Below are 20,955 nucleotides of genomic sequence, written 5' to 3'. Positions count from 1 at the left end.
TCTCCGTCCCATCTCGAAACTCGTATTACACTAATACCAAGTATAGGTAAACGCACACCATTAGCAATAAGCACTGACCGACCTGTAGGCACAGAACAATACCCTGAAAACCACTTGCGCCTACTGGTCATGTGCTGTGACGCACCAGAATCAACGTACCAAACATCTCGCACTTCTGCCATTCTAATTTCACTGGGAATCGCGACGAATGCTACCGATTGTCCTCTACTAATAATTGTATTATTCTCTGGACATTCACGTTGCCGGTGTCCTTTCTTCCTGCATATATGACACGTCTCTTTCTTTTGCTCAGCAACAGATTTGAAACCACTTTTATTTGTAGGATTCTTTCCAGGTATATTCACACCCGACTTTCGACCACCAATATGATGTTTACGAGCTACGAAGGCCGCTCCTGTGGTCTCTGTCTTATTATTTTTATTTAATTGATCTTCCTCTTGACGTAAACGAGCCAACAAGCTGTTGAGGTCATGCCCCTCTTTGATGTTGTACCAAACCGTTTTAAAATTTTGAAAACGAGGCGTCAGACTACTCACAATTCGAGACATTTTGATATTGTCCGACAATTTTTCTCCTTGATTCTCAATTTCACTCACCAACTTCGTTATTTGAGCTACATACGATGTAACTGATTGATCGTCTCTCATACGAAGTCTGAAATATTCTTCATATAGCATCATAACGCTCACTTCACTTCTCTTCGCATGGATCGCAGTGAGCTGCTCCATTATTTCCTTCGGAGTTCTGCATGATAGAACACAATCTGCTTGTTCTTTCTCCAATGATGCTATCAAAATGGACTTTGCCCTTCCATCATCTTTTTTTGAAAACAGCTTTTTCTTCCGCTGTAGCATTCTCTGGCAAAACTTTCGTTAATTGTTCCTCCAAACCTTTTCCTTCAAGCACTGCATCTGTCTGATATTTCCATAGTTTGTAATTATTTTCACTCAGTTTATGCAACAACAACGTTTGGTTTGATTCTGACATTTTTAACACTGATTAACAAACGATTTATTGTTGACTTAAAAAACAAATCGCCTGTAACCGTCAACCAACAAAACACTCGACCGAGAGACCAGCGTCTATACACTCAACCGTGCGTGGCTTCTCAATACACAATTGGCACTATACGCCAAACGAACTCCGGTTACGCTCAACAATAGTTTAAAAAAAAAAACTTAACTATGATCATCCGAACACACTACAACTTCAACTTGAACAACAACTGCACCCTGGGTCCATAACCTGTTAGAGAGCAAGGCTGTTGAAGTAAAAACACAGTGGAAATGGTTAAACTGATTTAATAATATGAACGGAGATCATTGCCTAGTGGCGATACATTTGCGACTGACTCGACCTGAGCATTTCGGTAATCCGATGCGAATACAAGAGCCGTTGACACGGGAATATACAAGTGTATATAAATGTATTTGTGCTCGTACGTATACAGCGCTGATCATCAACATATAAAAAGCTCATGACAGTATTATGTAACTTGATAAGCGATGATGCTTCAACTTGATTATGAAGGCATTAAAATATACTTTTCATGCCCTGATTTAATTGATATTACTGATGATTCCTTCAGTAATCATGAAAACGTTTTTCTCTGACAAATTGCATAAACAATGTGCTATAACTCAGCAACGAATTGTGCGACCTCCATCATATTCTAATAGAATCGAGAGATTGTTATCGTTCTTTGTCACTTATTTATTGTTATCATTTTTTGGAGCCATGACTAATTCTATTTTCATTACAATTTTTTAAATGATCGTTAAAAAATGGATTTTTGGTAAAATATCAATTTTTTAGAATCTACATGAAAAATTGCACTTTAATCGGTGTTAATGCATAGAATTATTAAAGTCTATACTCGTGAAAAAATTCATGAAATCGATCCTTTATAAGGAAATTTCGAGAAATAAAATAAAGAAAAAAGACCATATACATAAATGCATACATACAGATACCATCTAAAAATCGCATTTCGGACTTTTTAGACCATATTTAGTTACCCTAATACAAATAATTGGAAATACATTTGAGTGATTACAAAACTTTCATGCGGAAACAAAAAAAATCGGTTTGCATCAAGTCGGACTGAATTATCCCGGGAATCAACTTATTCCATGCCGGATTGACGGCATGAATTAAATGTGACTTGGAGAAATGCAAACTGTCACATCGATCTCATTCAAGTCGATTTTTCGACTTGATTGAATGTTCGGCTCAAGGGGAGAATACTATGAGTTTTAAGTCGCGGGCTATTGGAATGAGATTTCTCACAGATTAAAGATCGATTATATATGTCTAAAAACTAATAATTAGTGCAAAAAAACTGACTGTTCATTGTTTGTTTGCGCCAAGACGCTTAAAAGGTTAAAAATAGTTCTCCGGTTTTCGAGCTACAGAGGGTTTTTCTCAAAATTTTTGAAAAAATGTGTGCAATAACAATTACGAATTTTTTTTTTCAATGCACCTTCTACACAGCTAACTTCGTTTTTTTAAATAAAAAATGACATCATTCATGTAAACTCGCCCGAAAAATGTTTCTGAAAGAATCGAAAATATATTTTACATATTTTAAGGATAAGTTTTCTGCCTATTGAACATGAATGGCGCAAATTTTTATATTAAACAAAACGAAATTAACTGTGTAGGAGTCGAATTTCAAAAAACTAATTGGTAATTGTTATTGTACACATTTTTTTAAAAATTTTGAAAAAAAACCTCTGTAGCTTAAAAATTGGAGGCTTTAGACCATTTTTAACATTTTAAGCGTCTGCGGGGCAAACGAAGAATAAACAATTAATTTTTTGTAGCGGTTAGGTGCGGGTAGAGAAATAAAGACTGGTGGTTGAAATAAGAAAGGCGTTTGTATTTAGTACGTAAGATGTGTTTACAATCAAGGCTCAAATCGAATTGAATCTTTTAATCGGGAGCATGAGAGTTTAAATACCTTTTATTATGGCAATTGGGAGAATTGTCCATAAATTTCGTGAGGGACAAGGATAGCTTGATGTTTGTTTTGAATCTAACAAAATACAGAATATTCAAGACGCTTTATATGAAATTCGGAATAATAATTGATTGTGGCTCGCGCCACATTTTCTTGCACTAATTATTCGTTTTTAGACATATATAATCAATCGATGTATGAGAAATCTCATTTCAATAGCCGGCGGACTTTTAAAACTCACAATAATCTTTGAATCCTCTGACGTGAATGGGCATTTCCACCAGTCTACGCACTTTCCGTAAGGATTGCCCGTCTTCACTTCGCCGGACAAAGTACTACTCAGACCGACTTTCACCTTAGAGGGTTAATACATGTCGGTTTTTCGGCTTGACTCAAGTTGATTCTAGAGGGTTGTATATTAGGCAGGCCTACGGGAGAAGGAGGATGAATTTTAGGGTTCCGATTCCTGAAAAAGACGGCTAAAAAATCACCAGTCGATGCGAATTTTTTCGGATTTTTCAAATCAATTTTCATGTATGCACAACGAGTTCAAAGTTTGAAGAGAAAAGTTGTCCTAGTGACAGTCAACGTTCCTAAACCTCGGGCAGAAGTTAATGGTCCCAATGACGATCCTATGTCAGGTAGTGAAAATGGCTGCGGACGGCCCTCCAAGTCTGCTGTCCAGGTAGAACGCCCAGTGACTTGCATAGGACTGTCTCTGTTGCTCTCATAGCGAAGAGATCGCAGACAGCACTATACAAATCCTTGTGCTACACAGAGATGCTCGTAATTGGGCATGCCACGCAGAGTGATGTCCAGAATAAATGTAAATAAGTCAATAACTATGAGGCGCAGAGGCATAAATGAAAAATTATTGTCTTCATTATGGAACCATCCAAATTTTCTGTGTTGCATATTTCAATAACATCTCAATAGTTTTCGAGATGTTATGATGAAACGTGAGCGCCTCGAAAGGCTTTTTGTTAATAAACAAAAAGCACACCTTGGCTGAAGCTCACACTTGATCTATATATAATTCTGAGTATTTTTCAGCCTCTAAATTTCCAAATAAATACGAAAGTTCACAACGAAGGGTTTCCCGAGTCCAGGTTAATTTTCGAAAATAATTACTATTTAAATATTTCTGAATTAATGGAAAATTTCCAATACTATGCCAACATTTTATGAGGCGAAAATTTTAAATTATAATCCGATTTCGCTGAAGGGGGCGCACAAATGACTATCCTTCGGGGAATCTTAACGAATGGGACAAAATTTATGATATTTAAGGCGGTATTCTCTGAATCTTCATCCCTCGATCGCCCCCCACTACTTTGTACTTTTGACAATTTAATATTTTCCAACTAGTGATCAGTCAGAACGAGACTCTCTTAGAGACAGCATCGAAGGATTCTCCAGACTTCTGTTTCTGTGACCAGCTCAAGGTAGAAATCTTTGGTGTTTGTAAAAGTGTGTGAATAAAATTTTGAATCCACAGATAAGAGGTAAAAACATAAAAATGCCAACACGACAAGATTCGAAAATCACATTGATTGGTCATGGAACTGCAGAAATACAGGGGAACCAGTTACTTTCAAAGAGACAAGTTCTAGAGTTTCTTTTCTTATACGAGACACGCCACGCCAAAATTGACTATTCAAGAAGGTGCGAAGTGCGTTATTCGTAAGTGTGCCATATTTTGGGAATATGCAGAAGTACCAATGATAAAGGAGTGCAATGCGATTAATAAGTTGATGCAATTACGCACGACGGAAGTGAAACTTCTAGTATTCCTCTCTCTCTTTTTATTTCATTCTCTTTTTTTCTCTCTTAGGTTAGTTTGAAGATTATAGGTTAAATAATTCAACGACGAAGCATAGATTTTCTCTTTCTAATATTTTCTTATACATGAATGAAGTTCGATTTATGTACAGTTTCAAAAATTTTCAATTTATTTACAATTATCCAATACTATTTACAATTATTCAATTTATTTACAATTATTTAATATTACATAAACAACAATATTACAATTAAAAATTACAATTACAATTCACCAATCATGTGATATTTTCATTGTCACTTTCACGAATATTAATTCCTAATGTCGTGATAATTGGGTTATGGTAACTAAAGTGCGAGATATATACATTAGCACTCAAATCCTTAATGAATCGTGCAAAAACTGCATCGATTGTTGTCCCGTGTCTAGTCGTACATTAGTACGACTAGACATTAGTACGACTAGTTCCTATCATTAACAACATCCAAATTAAGGGTGTTTTTGAAAAAGTTCAATAACTCTACAGATTCATTCTTCGCGAAATTTACATTACAATCTCCCGAAATAATCATCGGAATTTCGTGATAATTCTTATTCAATAACCTTGAACCACTCTCTGTGTATGGCAAAAGTACATGGTGGATAAAATCTTTGATATCTGTAATCGATTTACCTGGTGAGATATAAATTGACACCATAATAATTTTTTTGCCATTAGCCAGAGAGCATTCTGCAGCACACAAGTCCCCAACGAAGGATGTATGGCTAGAAACGAATTCATGGTTACGAACATGAACATCATTATGTTTTACCACAACATGTTGGAGTCTATTAACATTTTTATATATATCTACACCGCCCGCTCTAACACCGGGTCTCTTGTATTGTACAATGCAATCAAAATTTTCAACATTAACATGTCTGTCATCGTCAAGCCAAGTTTCGGAAAGCATCAATATGTCCGAATTTTTTAGAACATTACCTCGTAAGTCTGTTGCATGCTTGTTAATACTTTGACAATTGAATGAAAATATCGTCATATCTCCTTTTTCAATTTTTTCTAACAGTACTAGATCGAGAGTTTTTAAACGTACCGTAGAAAGTCTCTCAAATTCTTTTCTTAATTGAGCTACTGATGTGTCTTCTCGTCGTCCGTGATGAAATNGTTCCTCCTTGCGATTTGTGAATAGTCATTGCGCATGCTGGCTTAAGTGGAAAATGGTTTCTCTTTGCTTGGATTTTACTGTGTGATTTAGTTTTGTATAATGGAAAGGTCGCTGACCTACAACTTATCGGAGTTGCTTCATTACTTATTCTTAGTCGAGTAGCATATTGAGCTGTTTTACTACGTGTCTGTCTTCCCACACCTTTTGATAAAATTAGCCAAACTGATAATTTTGTGGCTTTGATCATCTAACTCAACATACACCAATTTTCCGACTGGTCCATTCGCTAATCCGTCTGTTACATCGATATTCGTCGTGATTAAATATGGTTTGTTCAAAGCAAAAACGATCTGGTATGGCAGGCCACCAGTATCAATTGATGACAGTTGATGAGTTTTGAGTCTTGCAGCTCGTTCTTTTTCTAAATCATTACCACAACCGAGTATCTCGTCATCAGCAATCGAATCTTTTTTATTCTCACATGAGTTCAATACAGAAAGGTTGTAAGCATCGGCAGAATGATTATCAAAGTATAGTCTAACTCCGTTGGGACAAAGATTATGGGCATCCTCATTCGTAACAAACCTTGATTCAATGAGTTCCACGTATTCTGGACCATCATTNGTGACGCTCTCTGTATGCTTTACTACGTAGTGCAGCCCTTTTAGCTGGAGGTTTGGGAGGCTTTGATTCATTTTTCCGCTGTCTGTACTGCCTGCTGGCCTCTGCCCACTTTCGCCCTCGATGCTTGTTTGCACACGCTTCGGTTGTAGGAACGACATCCCTACATCATATTTCACTGTTAGTATAATCTCGCCAATATGTTAAACAATCCTATTATCCTATTACAACAACAATACTATTTTGTGAGATATTTATCAACTCTTCTTGGTTATATTTACCTTATGTTAATGTCATCACTGTGTGAATCAGACTCTCCTCTTCTTTGGTGATTTTCAGGGGATATTTCCTCTTGTGCCACGGATGTGTTTATCACTTCTATCTCGTCACTACTCATTTTTGACACTAAAATTCTGTTCCAAATCGAATAAACCACAACCAATTACGTATTTCACTCGTTGTATTACACTCACGGCGCAGTACACTAACCAAGCAGCTGATGCTTGGCGTGGTGTCGTTGGCTAGGGTCTGAGAGAGAGAGAGGAAAAGAGAGAAGAGAGAGAGAGAACGTTCGTCAGTGGCTCCCTCACCTCAGTAAGCGCATACGGTGAGAGAGCGACAGTGAACGGTGAGCGGTGGTGGGGGTCCCCAGGGGTCTGGTTACCCCCACCTCGCTATGGCGTTTTTTCGTGACGGTCTTGAGTCGGTTTTACTCCAGTCGTCGAAAATCCATGACGCGCGTAAAGAAGTTTCACTTCAAAAAAATACTTTTGATCATTATTTTATGTACCATATCGCGCTACGTATCCTGGCGTCTAAGGAACCTGAACCTCAATCTTTACCTTTTTCACGGGATTTGCTGAAGGTCTGGGTAGAAGGATGCGCAAATCCACCCAATTTGGGAGTTTCAAATGTTCAGAGCTCAACCTGGAATTACAGTATGTAGATTTGAGCGACATTATTTTCAAATGCTATCGGACACCATACTGGCCTCTACCTGAAGATAAGAATTTTCCACCTGTCGATCCATTACCTGGAATATTCATTGCAACAACCATGTTATAACCACACATCATCAGACCGGTAAGTCAGAGTAATTGTGCAAAGATACATACAATCATTCAAAATATACCTGAATGAATTCATTCGAGTTTTCGCAGTCGCGGGCTAGTGGAGTTAGACCTCTCATAAAGTCCCTGCACGAAAATGGTATTTGGTTCCAACCTGAAGTCTCCCCACTCCCATGTTAAAAGGTATAGCAAGTACGAATGGGGAGGTGGTGGGGGTGAATCCGAAGACCATTTTCTTGTGGCGAGAACTATACATTAAATAGTCCACTCAGCGGGCGAAAAAAATGGGGCTAGAGGTTGACTTTTCGGTAACAAGGGTACCGACTTTTTTTTTCAGAAGTCACCGAATTTGAATTTTTTTTTTCAAACTGCTCAGAATCAAATTCTGAAAACATGTGATCTGAAGCCAAGTTGGGCTTTTGATTATTATTATTTTTCAGTCACTTTAGATGCACATATCTCGGAAACTATTGAGAAATTATCGAGACATAACGCGCGTAAAAGACGCGGGATTTTCTAATGAATCAAATGGTTTTGCATTTTTTCGCTAAGTGAAATAGTTATCGAGATATCGATATTTGTTTACCGGAGCACGCTGAGAACGAAGTGCGTCTCTTTCTCACGCGGGAGCTTGAATAGTTGCATCCCTATCGCTCTTATGGCTAGCGCGTCGTCTCTCAATACTCTTCATCAGAGGAACAGAGAGGCCATCGTACAAGATTTCGCGTGGGACAAAGACGTACTGAGTTTGCAGCGCGTTATGATAAGCAAATATTGATATCTCGATAATTATTTCACTTAGCGGAAAAAGTCAAAGACCCTTTTATTCGTTAGAAAATCCCGTGTTTTTTGCCGCATCATATCTCGATAAGTTCTCAATAGTTTCCAAGATAGGGTGGATCGTCCAGTGTTCGAACGAATAAGCTCACAGTTATTTTCGACGTGTATTTGAAAATATAACAAATTCGAAAATGAATTGAAAAATGATCATAACTTCAATGTACATCCCCCAAGAAAACAGAAAAAATATCATGGATATTAATTGACGCTACAATTCATGATATGAATACAAAAAGATGAAAATGTGTGAAAACCCAGTAATCGAACATAATTCCCTAAAAACAAGAAATTGAAATTGCTGAGGGTGGGGCAAAGTGAAACGGTGAGGTAAAACGGATGTAATGGTTAATTATCACTGATGGAAGGACTTACTTGCGGTTAATACGGCTTCTCAACTATTAATAGCATTTGTAAACAGTTAACTAAGGGATTTAATAGTTAAGGAGCCTCGTTAATCTGTATAATTCGCACACAAACAACAAGTAACGAAAATTGTTGCATAATTTCTTTTTTACAGTCACTAGTCTGACAGTGCGCCGCAGCGCGAAGATACCAATGAGACACTGAGTCATGGTGTCATTCGGGATGTTTCGATATGGATATGGACACGGATGGTGCGACAACTTTCGATATAGTTCATTACAAAGTAACTACAATGGTCCACGTTCCGCTCTTAACTGTTAGATTTAGTGTCTATTACGCTTGAATACCAAATTTGTTGATATTGTTTTGGAATTTATGCACACACAATTTCAAAATAGGCAAAAATAATCTAATATCACTCATTCTCTCATTGCAAAAATGTTACAATTCCATTAAAATCAATAATGATATTAATATTATTCGTAACTGACTTTCCATTATTGTTATGTGCATTTATGGAGCAAAATATAGAAAAATCGAGCACATCCGCTAAATCCGCTAGGGAATTCCATTAGATTTCTATACGACTTCTATCGAATAATTGAATTTATTTTCACGGATTCTCTAAAAAAAACTTCACAGCTTTGATGGGCCTTTTTTCAATTGAAATGTGCAACTGAAAACATTTCATAGGGAAAACGATAGATTTATGTTTTTCTATAAAATTCATCCTGTTAGGATTGTTCCAATAGAAATTTCTTAGCATGAATTTTCGAGGTTTTTATTAAAAAACTTTTAATCCGGAAAGAAAAATGCAAGAAAGTTTATGCCCATGAATTTCCATGAATCATATCTCAATCGACTAAATTTGATAGAAAAATTGAAACCTATTAAACATTTATGTTTCAAAAAACCATGCAGGGAAATCCGAGGGATTACCAATAGAATCGGCCAAGGAAATAAACGGGTATGCGACAGAAGTCTATTAATTAAATCGATAGAGAACATTATCTCTCAATTTTTGAAAATCCGGCATGATTGATCATTTATTATTCGAAAATCATTCAATACTCAATAAAAAATAATCTGTCTTGACAAGAAGGGGAACTTTTTCGTCAATGGAGGCTTTTTCCTAATTCTGATAGAAACCCTAAAAAATAGAATAAGACCATGATGTAGACCAACTTATAGGGGATTAAGATACAAAACAAAAACATTTAGGATTGAATTTCATTTCTCCTGCTCGCTATCTCCCTTCCGGATCACGTCAATCGAGGAAAATCAAATAAACCTACTGCCATCTACTGGTCCATCGAAATTCACGGTAGAGTCATTTGCCGTGAATCTCTCAAAATAGGGTCTACCACCCCTTCTGAGTCATCGGGCCCGGCTCGTAAGAGAGGTCTAATAAGGCCCCATAAAAACCCGACCCTCCAAATTAATCTTCTACTACTGTCGATGTACTGTCGACCTTTCTACTTAGTTACTGTTGACAGTGGCAGGAAAGTGGCAAGGACAGTAGCAAGGCAGCAGGCCAGATTTTGGCTATCTGGGCATTTGACGATTGAATTCGGAATTATTGAAAAAAAGAGATCGAAATTTGGTGCCAGATCATGATCTATTTATTTGAGAAAATTGAAAATGAAAAATTTTCTCAGAACTTTTTTTAATAACTTCCACGATTATCAAACATCACAATTTATTAGTGGGCATAACTAGTGTATTAGGTGTGTGAATATGACTCCGCCCTTTCCCAACAGATGTCGTTTTTAGTATCGCTTACGTGCACTAATAAATGACAAGACTTGTATTCGATAGTACTTTATGTCAACTGTCAAACGCACTACGTGACATTTGGTTGAAGTGTAAGCAACAAGTGTTTTTACCTCCATGACAATGTCGGTTTTCGTTCCAAGTAAACATCATTTGCGGGAAGTGTTATTAGCCTATTATATTGCAAAGAAAAGTGTGGCGGAAATTCATTGTTTGCTTGTGGAGATTTACGATGAACATGCTCCATCTAATACAACTTGCAGGGAATGGTTTCGACGATTTCAAAACAATGATTTTGGCACTGAGGACAGAGAACATGGAAAACCACCAAACAAATTTGAAGATGCTGAATTGGAGGCATTATTGGCAGAGAATTCTTGTCAAACTCAATCAGAATTGGCTGCAGCATTAAATGTTGAACGATCAACTGTTGCAAAGCGTTTAAAAACAATAGGAATGGTTCAAAAAGTTCATAACTGGTTTCATATGAATTGAAAGAAAGAGACATGGAACGTCGAAAAACAATTTATGAAATTCTACTTCAAAGACAGAAAAGAAGAGGATGTCACAGGAGATGAAAAATGGATATATTATGAGAATCCTAAACCCCAAAAAGCTTATGTGAAGCCAGGTGAACCCGGCCCATCCCAGTCAAAAAGAAATATTCATAGTGCCAAGGTTATGCTCTGCATTTGGTGGGATCAGAGAGGTATTGTATATTATGAGTTGCTCGAACCCTCTCAAACTATTAATGAAGAAGTTTACTGACGACAACTAATGCGTTTGAAGCGAGCCATAGAAGGACAACGACCAGAATGGGTGAATAGGCACAGTAAATTAATTCTTCAACATGACAATGCCAATCCGTATACCGCCCAAGTTGTGAAAAGATATTTAGATGGACAGGACTGGGATGTGCTACTCCCCCCGCCATATTCACCAGACATAGCTCCTTCGGATTACCACTTATTCCGAACACTGCAGTCAGATCTTACGGGAGAACGGTTCACTTCATACGAAAGTATCAAAATTTAGCTTGATAATTGAATCAGCTCAAAAGATCAGGATTTCTTCAGGCAAGGAATACGTAAATTACTTGAAAGATGGGCGAATGTTGTAGCTGCAGATGGAGCATACTTTCAACAAACTTTTCTTTTATTTTCTAAACAAGCAAATGTGTTTTATTTGAACAAAAAAGGGCGGAGTCATATTTACACACCCAATATTTCTCCTTAACGAATGCTTGTATTGACTGATGAGAAAATATTGACAAGTCCGGACTCTTTTTCTATCAATACTCTTTTGCCTTATTCCCATCATTATCTCTCATCAATTTTTATTAATTTTTCCCATTTTGCAGTCGAGCCAAATAGGATTCTTGCAAATTATAATAATTACCAGTGGGACCAAGAAGATCTGGATGGACTCCTGTAACAATTGGACAGTCAAGAAAGCGATTGCGACTATGTATTCGATTTGCAGCCCAGCAAGGCGAAGAAAGTTTTTCGGCTGTCTCCGAACCTCACCGCCGCTTTGGATCGAGCAAAAGTCAGCGATCGTATGGCAGCACGTATCATAGCAGCCGCCCTCATAGTAGCCGGGATTTCTCTAGATGACGTTCATCTGAGCTGAGAAACTATCCGTCGAAGTAGAGGGATTCACCGGAAGAATGAGTAATGCCATTAAAAATCGGGTTAAGAATGGATGTTCCAGTTTCACCACTGTTCATTGGAATAGCAAACAATTGCCATCGACAGAGAACAAATGCGAAAAAATGGATCGACTCCCTGTTCTTAATTCGGGCATTGAAGGGGATCAATTACTTGGAGTTCCAAAACTAGAACGAGGAAGTGGTGAAGAGCAGGCAAATGCCATTTTCAAATGCCCGAAGGATTGGGAATATCTCGACGATATATGTGCCATGGTATTTGATACCACTGCTAGCAACACAGGCAGTACAAATGGTCCATGTGTCCTACTGGAGCAGTTATTAGCGAGGAATCTATTGCATCTTGCTTGTCGACATCATGTATTGGAACTACTGCTGAAATCTGCTTTTGAAGCTTCTATGAGGCCAACTTCTGGACCAAATATTCTTATTTTCAAAAGATTCCAAGGGCAATGGAAAAACATTGAGAAAGGAGAATTTTCACCAGGAGTCCAAGATGATGATGTAAAAACAGCAGTCAGGAATGATGCAGCAAACGCCCTGGCATTTGCTTACTCACGATTGAAGGTACGTTATGAAGAAAAATTCACAATACTCAATCCAAGGAAATAATTTTTTCAATCCATCGAAGAATTAAATAGACCTTTTCTCATTCATCTCTTAACAGACTGACAACATTAGGAAGGACTACAGAGAGTTTCTGGAACTGATGGTGATGTTCTTGAATGGAAATCTTCCAAATGGTAATCGATTCCGAGCGCTGGGTCCCACTCATCATGCTAGATGGATGGCGAAGGCAATTCACTCGTTGAAAACATTCCTATTAAGAGATCAATTTCATATGACATCTCAGGAAATATCAGGTTTGAAAAGAATTTGTATTTTTATCGTTCTTCTGTATCAAAAGAGTTGGTTCACAGCATCAAATGCAATTGAAGCTCTCAAAAATGATTTAGAACTATTGAAAAAATTAGTAACTGATCATAGTTCTACGTTGTCACGAGTCTACAATGCGGTATTTGAGAAGTTTGGGAACCATCCCTGGTACTTATCAGAATTGATCGCTTTCTCTTTTTTCGATGAAAATTTGAGTGTAGAGTGCAAGAAAAAGATGTACGAAGCTCGTGTCCTGCACTCAAAAATGATCGAAAAAAGAGAAAATCAGGAATGACAGATCTTAAATTTATCAGAGAGGCGAGTTTGGATCAATTGGTAACTCAAAATACCGTTACCTTCTTTAAGATTTTGAACTTCAAACATGATTTCCTGAATGCTGACCCTACGAAATGGATAAATTGTGAAGATTATATTGAGGCTTCAAAAGTTGTGAGATCACTTCTTGTTACAAATGATGTGGCTGAAAGAAGTGTGGCTCTCATGAGCGAATACAATACTTTGCTCACAAAAGATGAAGATAATAACCAGGATGTGATGCAAGTGGTGAAAAAATTACGGGAGTTGACACCTGCTTGCCCACGAGAAAGCTTGAAGTTTTCATTAGAAAACTATTTGAACAAATCATCGATTGAAAATGGGAGTGATCTTCAATAATTCATCGAAAAATGGCAATGCATCGAACGATTCCAATCTCATTTTCATTACCATATTAAAATGAGGGCAAAAATATTAAAATCAACTTTTAAGCATTAGTCACGGACAGAAATTGTAAAAATAGTATAATGATAGTTAGAAGTCAGCAATTTTTTTCATTCAAATTTTGTTGAAATCTTTGTAAACTAATTGATTCAATAATGTAAATTTTGCAATGAAAATGTGAATAATTATATTTTCATGTCTCACTATATAATATAAAAAAATAATAGGGAAAATTCAGGGGACCCAAAAATTCAGGCGACGCTTAATATAAGGATCAGGAATGAGGGTCAGGTATAAGAATCAGGGACAAGGGTCAGGGACAAGAATCAGATATAAGGGTCAGGAACAAGGGTTATGGGGATATAAAGGTCATAAATGTCATGGGGAGGTAAGGTTCACAAGAGTTATGGGGATATTAAGAGTCCTTTCTGATATTAAGGGCCAAAACAAGGGTCACGCTAAGGGTCAAAATAATGTTCACAGTAAAAAAGAGTAGGGTTGCCTAACGCTAACAAATTTTCAGGGTTCATAAGGGTCACAAGGGTCATGGGGTTGCTAAGGGTCATAAGGGTCATGAAGTTGCTAAGGGTCATAAGGGTTATAGTGTTGCTAAGGGTCATAAGGGTTATGGGGATATAAGGGTCATAAATGTCATGGGGATGTAAGGTTCATAAGGGTTATGGGGATATTAAGGGTCCCTTGGGATATTAAGGGTTAAAACAAGGGTCACGCTAAGGGTCATAAGGCTTATAAGGGTCAAAATAATGGTCACAATAAAAAAAGTGTTGCCTAACGCTAAAAAATTTTCAGGGGACATAAGGGTCACGAGGGTCACAAGGGTTATGAGGTTGCTAAGGGTCATAAGGGTCATGGGGTTGCTAAGGGTCATAAATGTCATGGGGATGTATGGGTCATAAAGGTTATGTCTAACCTTAAAAAACAGAAATAAATGTTTTTGTAAAAAAACTGCGCCAAGAAAAAGTTGTTTGGTTTATACTGGAAAGTTGAAATTTTTGAAAAATACAAAGAAATAACGAAAGCCAAGTCAGGAATGTCAAATAAATGGGTATAGTACACAATCAGAATTCTATAAGAAAAATGGATCTCAATAAAAAAAGAATTTTTAAAAAATTATCCATAACAAAAAATCAGTAGGGGCAGGACCAACGTCCTTGGTGCTGATCAGCAGATGGAGGATTAGATTCATATAGACAGCGAGTAGAAAAAATCCGCGCCAAAAACGTTGGTCCGGCCCCTACTGATTTTTTATGTTATGGAGAATTTTAAAAAAATCCTTTTTTTATGGAGATCCATTTTTCTTACAGAAATCTGATTGAGTACTATTATATCCATTTATTTGACATTCCTGACTTGGCTTTCGTTTTTATTTCTTTGTATTTTTCAAAAATTTCAACTTTCCAGTAAAAACCAAACAAACCTTTTTCTTGGCCCAGTTATTTTACAAAAACATTTGTTTTTGAGGGACATTTCACTCATTTTTTCAAATTGAGCACAAAATTATTTTCATATCATGAGGAAGTTGTTCTCTCCAAATCAACTCATTTGTTTTTTCACAAGAAATTTACTGTTGAACATAGTAAAAATTGCGAGGCGGTATAGTAGAAAGTGGTTGAAAAAAAGTAAAATTTAATTTGTCACGAGTAAAAATTCGTTTAAGATAAATCAAATTTTAAAATTGTTTCGGTATGGTCCTCGATTACTATGTTCACATTGTAATTTTTAATTTTATATTCTCTCCTTGTGGAAGAAAATTATATGCAAAATGACCATTCAGAAGCATATTGCTAATTTATTAACAAAAATAACTATAGAATACGGAGACAAAAACAATTCCCCACTTGTTTTTTTTGTTGAAGATATTACTAATTTTTTAAAAATAATCACAAAATTGTTTTCGTGTTCTTCGTATCTCACCGTAACCTAATTTATAACATTTTTTCCCACGGAATTGGGAACACTTTCTGTTATCCCTCAAAGAAAAATATATGACCTTCAGCCGTCTGTTAGGTAATTCACGGATGCCTTTCGCAGAGAAAGTTTCATCTTGCGAGGCGAGGAAATTATCGACCCATTTTTGCACTCTTTCAAATGTTTTGAATCACACATCAGTTAATTCGTTTTGCATCTTCCGAAACAAGTGAGAATCAGTTGGAGCTAAGTTTGGTGAATACGCCGGGTGTGGCACAACTTCCCATCTAAGAGCCATTAATGTATCTTCGATTCGTTTACCCACTTGAGGCCTGGCGTTGTCATGGAGCAATTTTACTGGACGTTTTCCTTTGCCAGTAAATGGACGTTTTTGTTCATTTTCTCTTTCAATCTTATTAATTGTTGACGATAGCGATCGGCAGTAACTGTCTCGCCAGACTTCAAAAGTTCATAATACAGTACGCCTTTCATATCCTACCATATACACAGCATGATCTTCACTGTGATTCACTGTAAAGTGAATATTGCGCTTCGGTGTCGATGTCGTCGGCTCGCCGGGGTTAACCCAATGATATTTGCTTTTTGGATTATCAAAATAAAACCACTTTTCATCGCCGGTCACAATTTTCGCCAAAAAAGACTTTCCATGTTGCTTATTGTAAAGATTCAGACATATGTCAAGTCGGCTATGTGTATTTTCTTGAGTCAAAAAGTGTGCCACTTTGTTTCTTTTCGAATCTTTCCCATTGCGTTTAAGCGATAGGAAACGGTCCGTTAAGTTACTCCAAGCTGTTTTGCAAGTTGTTTTTCCGTCTGGCAAGAGTATTCATCCAGCAACGCTTGCAGTTCCTGGTCATTCACCCTTACAGGGGCCCCGGTACGTTCACGGTCACTAACGTCGAAATCACCTTATTTAAATCGCTTATACCAATACTCACATGTACTTTTAGATACAATATTTTCCCCAAGAACAGAACAAATCGATTGACATGCTTTCCTAACAGTTTTCCCTTGATGGAATTCATAGCGAATGCAGTGTCTAATAAATAGCTTATCGGTCTGCATGTTTTATTCACAGAATTTAAGGTTACGTTTATGACTCCCTTATGTTTTGATACTACATAACAAACCCCACCATATCATATGTAAGCGGTAGCTTTGAATTACTTTCATGACACGGAATCGAAGTGTCCTAAAATTTATTTGCACACCTGATAGCATTTCTGTCAGTTTCCAAGCATAAATCATAACCTCACAAACTATCTTTATTTCCGAGGTCCGGATATAGATATGACGAGAAGAAATCTGAATTTTCGACGAAAGAAAAAAAATAGAACACAGAGTTGATTTTTCGTTTTACTCTAATGAGTGATTCAAAGTGAGAAAAAAACACTCCCGTAATTATCCACGCTGATTATCCAATAGATCCAATAGATCTCTATTCTCCATGGTTGTCCATAACGACATCACAACACACATTTAAACGCATTGGTGGCAACACTCCGACGTTCGACGTGAGGCTCAGTTGGACCGACGCTGCCAACGTCGTAAACAAAAACTCACACTTTATGATGTAAATCGCAAGAATGTGAATGTCAAAACGGTGCTAACCGCGTATCTTCAGCATTGTTAATCCAAATAACACAACAGTTACACCACTGAAAATGACGGTTTTTCGATTTGTCTTCCCGTTCTCATAATATTAAATGGAGATGATATAGAGGCAGTGAAAGGGGAAGTGACATCGTGTATAGATACGCGGTGTGCTCGGCCTGATATCAAAACTTTTTTCGGCCGAGACGCTCCCGCATATCTCGATATAAATGGAGTCTTAGAATATATATGAATGGATGGAAAATATGGAGTGGTTGTGCCTCACTGGACAGGCGTTGTATGGAGCCTGATCCCCTTCCCTTTAGGGGGGGGGGGAGAAATACATACAGAAATAGGAATTTTGAGTGGTTTGAGTGGATTATTCTATTTGATGGCCAATGAATGTATTTCACAATAGAATTTTAACAATGAAAGTATTGAACAAACCCCCATGGTCATACCCGCATAGCCACACAGGAGGAGGGGGGGGGGAGCGAGCGGGTGTAGGAATTGAGGTGTTGTCGGGAAGGTAATAATCCACTAACAAATGCAATTAAACTAATAATTACAAATTTATTATCCGCGCCAAATTAATATAAAGGTAAAGAGAAAATAATATGATCCGATGAAGTGTGCGATAAGAGCTGAACTCTTAGACTGAATTATATTCGCACGGAAAGGTGTCAGCGAGGCTGCCGAATATTCTTCCGATTTGACAAGTCAGAAAAGAATGCGCGTGGCACGGAAGGTTCGAGGGACACGGCAAATGCCTGTGCTCGTCGTTAGCCAGTGTTCGCGTTTTAGGATGTNTAATAATCCACTAACAAATGCAATTAAACTAATAATTACAAATTTATTATCCGCGCCAAATTAATATAAAGGTAAAGAGAAAATAATATGATCCGATGAAGTGTGCGATAAGAGCTGAACTCTTAGACTGAATTATATTCGCACGGAAAGGTGTCAGCGAGGCTGCCGAATATTCTTCCGATTTGACAAGTCAGAAAAGAATGCGCGTGGCACGGAAGGTTCGAGGGACACGGCAAATGCCTGTGCTCGTCGTTAGCCAGTGTTCGCGTTTTAGGATGTAGCGAGGCGCTACATGACTCCGCTGTTTGAAGTAAGAAAACACAGTTTTTTTGAATCTGCAACAGAAAATAATTATTCTAGGAACAGGAAAGGTTGTCAGGTTTGGCAAGTAGGTGAACAAAAAAATTTTGAATGAGGAGACTTAGACGTGGTAGACGTGAATTGTCGGTCTGTTGGCGAGTGTTATGCTTCTCCTCCGTCTTCCAGCAGCGGGTGCCGTGCTCGTGCTCGGCTGCGGCTNGCTGTTTGAAGTAAGAAAACACAGTTTTTTTGAATCTGCAACAGAAAATAATTATTCTAGGAACAGGAAAGGTTGTCAGGTTTGGCAAGTAGGTGAACAAAAAAATTTTGAATGAGGAGACTTAGACGTGGTAGACGTGAATTGTCGGTCTGTTGGCGAGTGTTATGCTTCTCCTCCGTCTTCCAGCAGCGGGTGCCGTGCTCGTGCTCGGCTGCGGCTGGTCCTGTTGTTGAGGCTCGACGGGTACGTCTTGGTGCGGAGTCTGTCCTGGAAGCTGATCCATGACCTCCGGCAATATGTACGCGGGTTTCAGTCGGTCGATGGAGACAGACGACTGAAGACCGGTGTGTTCTTGTAGTTTCCCAAACCTCCGGGCTTGAACCAGATGACGAAATATTTGTCGTGGCGACTGATAACGCGAAATGGGCCGATGTATGGTGGTCGGTATGCCATTCGCACGTGGTCGTCGTGGACGAAAACATGCTTACACGTTGATAAGTCCTTGAAGATGAACGTTGAGCGTGTACCATGGTGTGTAGCTGGAACAGGCGCGATTGTACGAAAATGTTCGCGTAGATTTCTCACCAATTCCGGTGCTCCCGTTTGTTGGTTTGTTGGCACGAGGAACTCTCCGGATAGATGGATAGGTTCCCCATACGTTAGCTCAGCAAGGGTCGTTTGAAGGTCATCCTTCCACGCGGATCTCAACCCTAAAAGTACCAGGGGAAGTGCATCGAACCAAACTCCGCCGTGACATCGCAGTGCTGCTTTTAGGTAGCGATGTAGTTTCTCAACCAAACCATTTGATTGAGGGTGAAAAGGCGTTGTCATGATCCTCTTGGTGCCTAGGATTTGCGTGAGCTCCTTGAACGTGTCTGAGAAGAATTGACCACTTTGATCAGACGAAATTCTCAGAGGTATTCCGAAGCCTGCGATCCAGTGGTAGAGAATCGCGTTAACTACTGTAGGCAATTTTGCATCCGTCAATGGAACTGCCTCTGGATACCGCGTGAATCGATCGACGATGGTGAAATATTAGCTGTGTCCTTTTGAGGCAGGAAGAGAGATAAGATCGACGTGTATGTGTTCGAAACGTCGCGATGTTGTCTCGATTTCAGCTATTGGTGTAACCGCGTGTCGCGTGACTTTGTTTTTCTGGCATTCCAGGCGGTGTTTGGTCCATTCAGAGCAGTCTTTATTCATGCTGGGCCAGACGTAGCGTTGCATGACAAGTTTCCGTGAACCTCTGCATCCAGCATGAGCCATTGAGTGCAGCGAGTTGAATACTTAGTGTCTCAGCCGGGCAGGTACATATGGGCACACTGTACCTGATGACACATCACACTACAGTGGTTCGTCCATTCCTGGAAGTTGTAGGCGGTCCAGTCGTAGATTCACGTCTGGTCGCTGGAGTAGCCGTTGAAGCTCTTGGTCGTCGCGTTAGGCATCTATGAGCTGTTGCGTTGTGACAGCGGTTGAGACGGCTTCAACTCGTGACAGAGCATCTGCCACGACGTTGTCTGAGCCCGCGACGTACCGGATGTCCGTAGAGAATTGGGCGATGTAGTCCAATCTTCGGTATTGCCAGGGTGAAGCTCGTTCTGGATTTTGCTTGAACGCGTGAGTCAGCGGTTTATGGTCAGTGAAAATTATCATATGACGCCCTTCAAAGATATGTCTGAAGTGCAGTACCGCTTCGTAGATCGCCTGCAGTTCCCTGTCGTAAGTCGCGTGTTTCTGCGAGGAAATCGTGAGTTTCCTGCTGAAGAATGCAAGCGGTTGTCAGGAATTGCGGTGTTTCTGCTGTAAAACGGCTCCAATCGCCGATCTGACGCGTCCGTAAAAATGGCCCACTCTGCTTCCATATTTGGATGAGACAACAGAGGGCCTCTGCCAGAGCCTATTTGCTGCGCGTGAAGGCTTCTTCAAGGGCTGGAATCCAGGTTACTGGATGCTTTCCTTTGATGTTTAGACCCTGGGTTGCCTCGTTCATTGGGGCGAAAATTTCTGCTGCTCCCTTGATGAACTTCCGGTAGAAATTTAGAGTACCGAGGTACTGCGCAGTGCTTTTACAGTAGTAGGCCTCGTAAATTCGAGAATCGCGTTGACTCGATCTCTGGGGGGCTTAATTCTTTGGGGGTTGATCGTGTGTCCAAGGAAAATGACCTCTGGCTGCCCCAGGACTGATTTGGCGACGTTTACTATCAATCCGTAGTCC

The 20,955-nt window shown here is 38.8% G+C and overlaps 1 protein-coding gene and 1 long non-coding RNA gene across 2 annotated transcripts; both read left to right on the top strand.

Annotated features, from left to right (window-relative positions):
- Nucleotides 1–4,503: 4,503 nt before the first annotated feature.
- On the top strand, nt 4,504–9,080 carry LOC107044481. Its single transcript, XR_001461346.1, has 3 exons — nt 4,504–4,666; nt 7,419–7,636; nt 8,981–9,080. It is a non-coding gene; the product is annotated as an uncharacterized LOC107044481 (long non-coding RNA).
- A 3,179-nt stretch (nt 9,081–12,259) lies between these two features.
- Nucleotides 12,260–13,959, top strand: LOC107044480. The gene is made up of 3 exons (XM_015266370.1): nt 12,260–12,835; nt 12,936–13,131; nt 13,511–13,959. Exons 1-3 carry the CDS (start codon nt 12,269–12,271, stop codon nt 13,528–13,530), a joined length of 783 nt encoding a protein of 260 aa, XP_015121856.1. The 5' UTR covers nt 12,260–12,268; the 3' UTR covers nt 13,531–13,959.
- The last annotated feature ends 6,996 nt before the right edge of the window (nt 13,960–20,955 follow it).

Source organism: Diachasma alloeum, unplaced genomic scaffold (assembly GCF_001412515.2).
Source record: "Diachasma alloeum isolate Michigan unplaced genomic scaffold, Dall2.0 Dall_scaffold_00747, whole genome shotgun sequence".
In the NCBI taxonomy this organism is placed as follows: domain Eukaryota; kingdom Metazoa; phylum Arthropoda; class Insecta; order Hymenoptera; family Braconidae; genus Diachasma; species Diachasma alloeum.
Note: the sequence above shows the minus strand (reverse complement) of the source record. Positions and strands in the feature narration are given on the sequence as shown.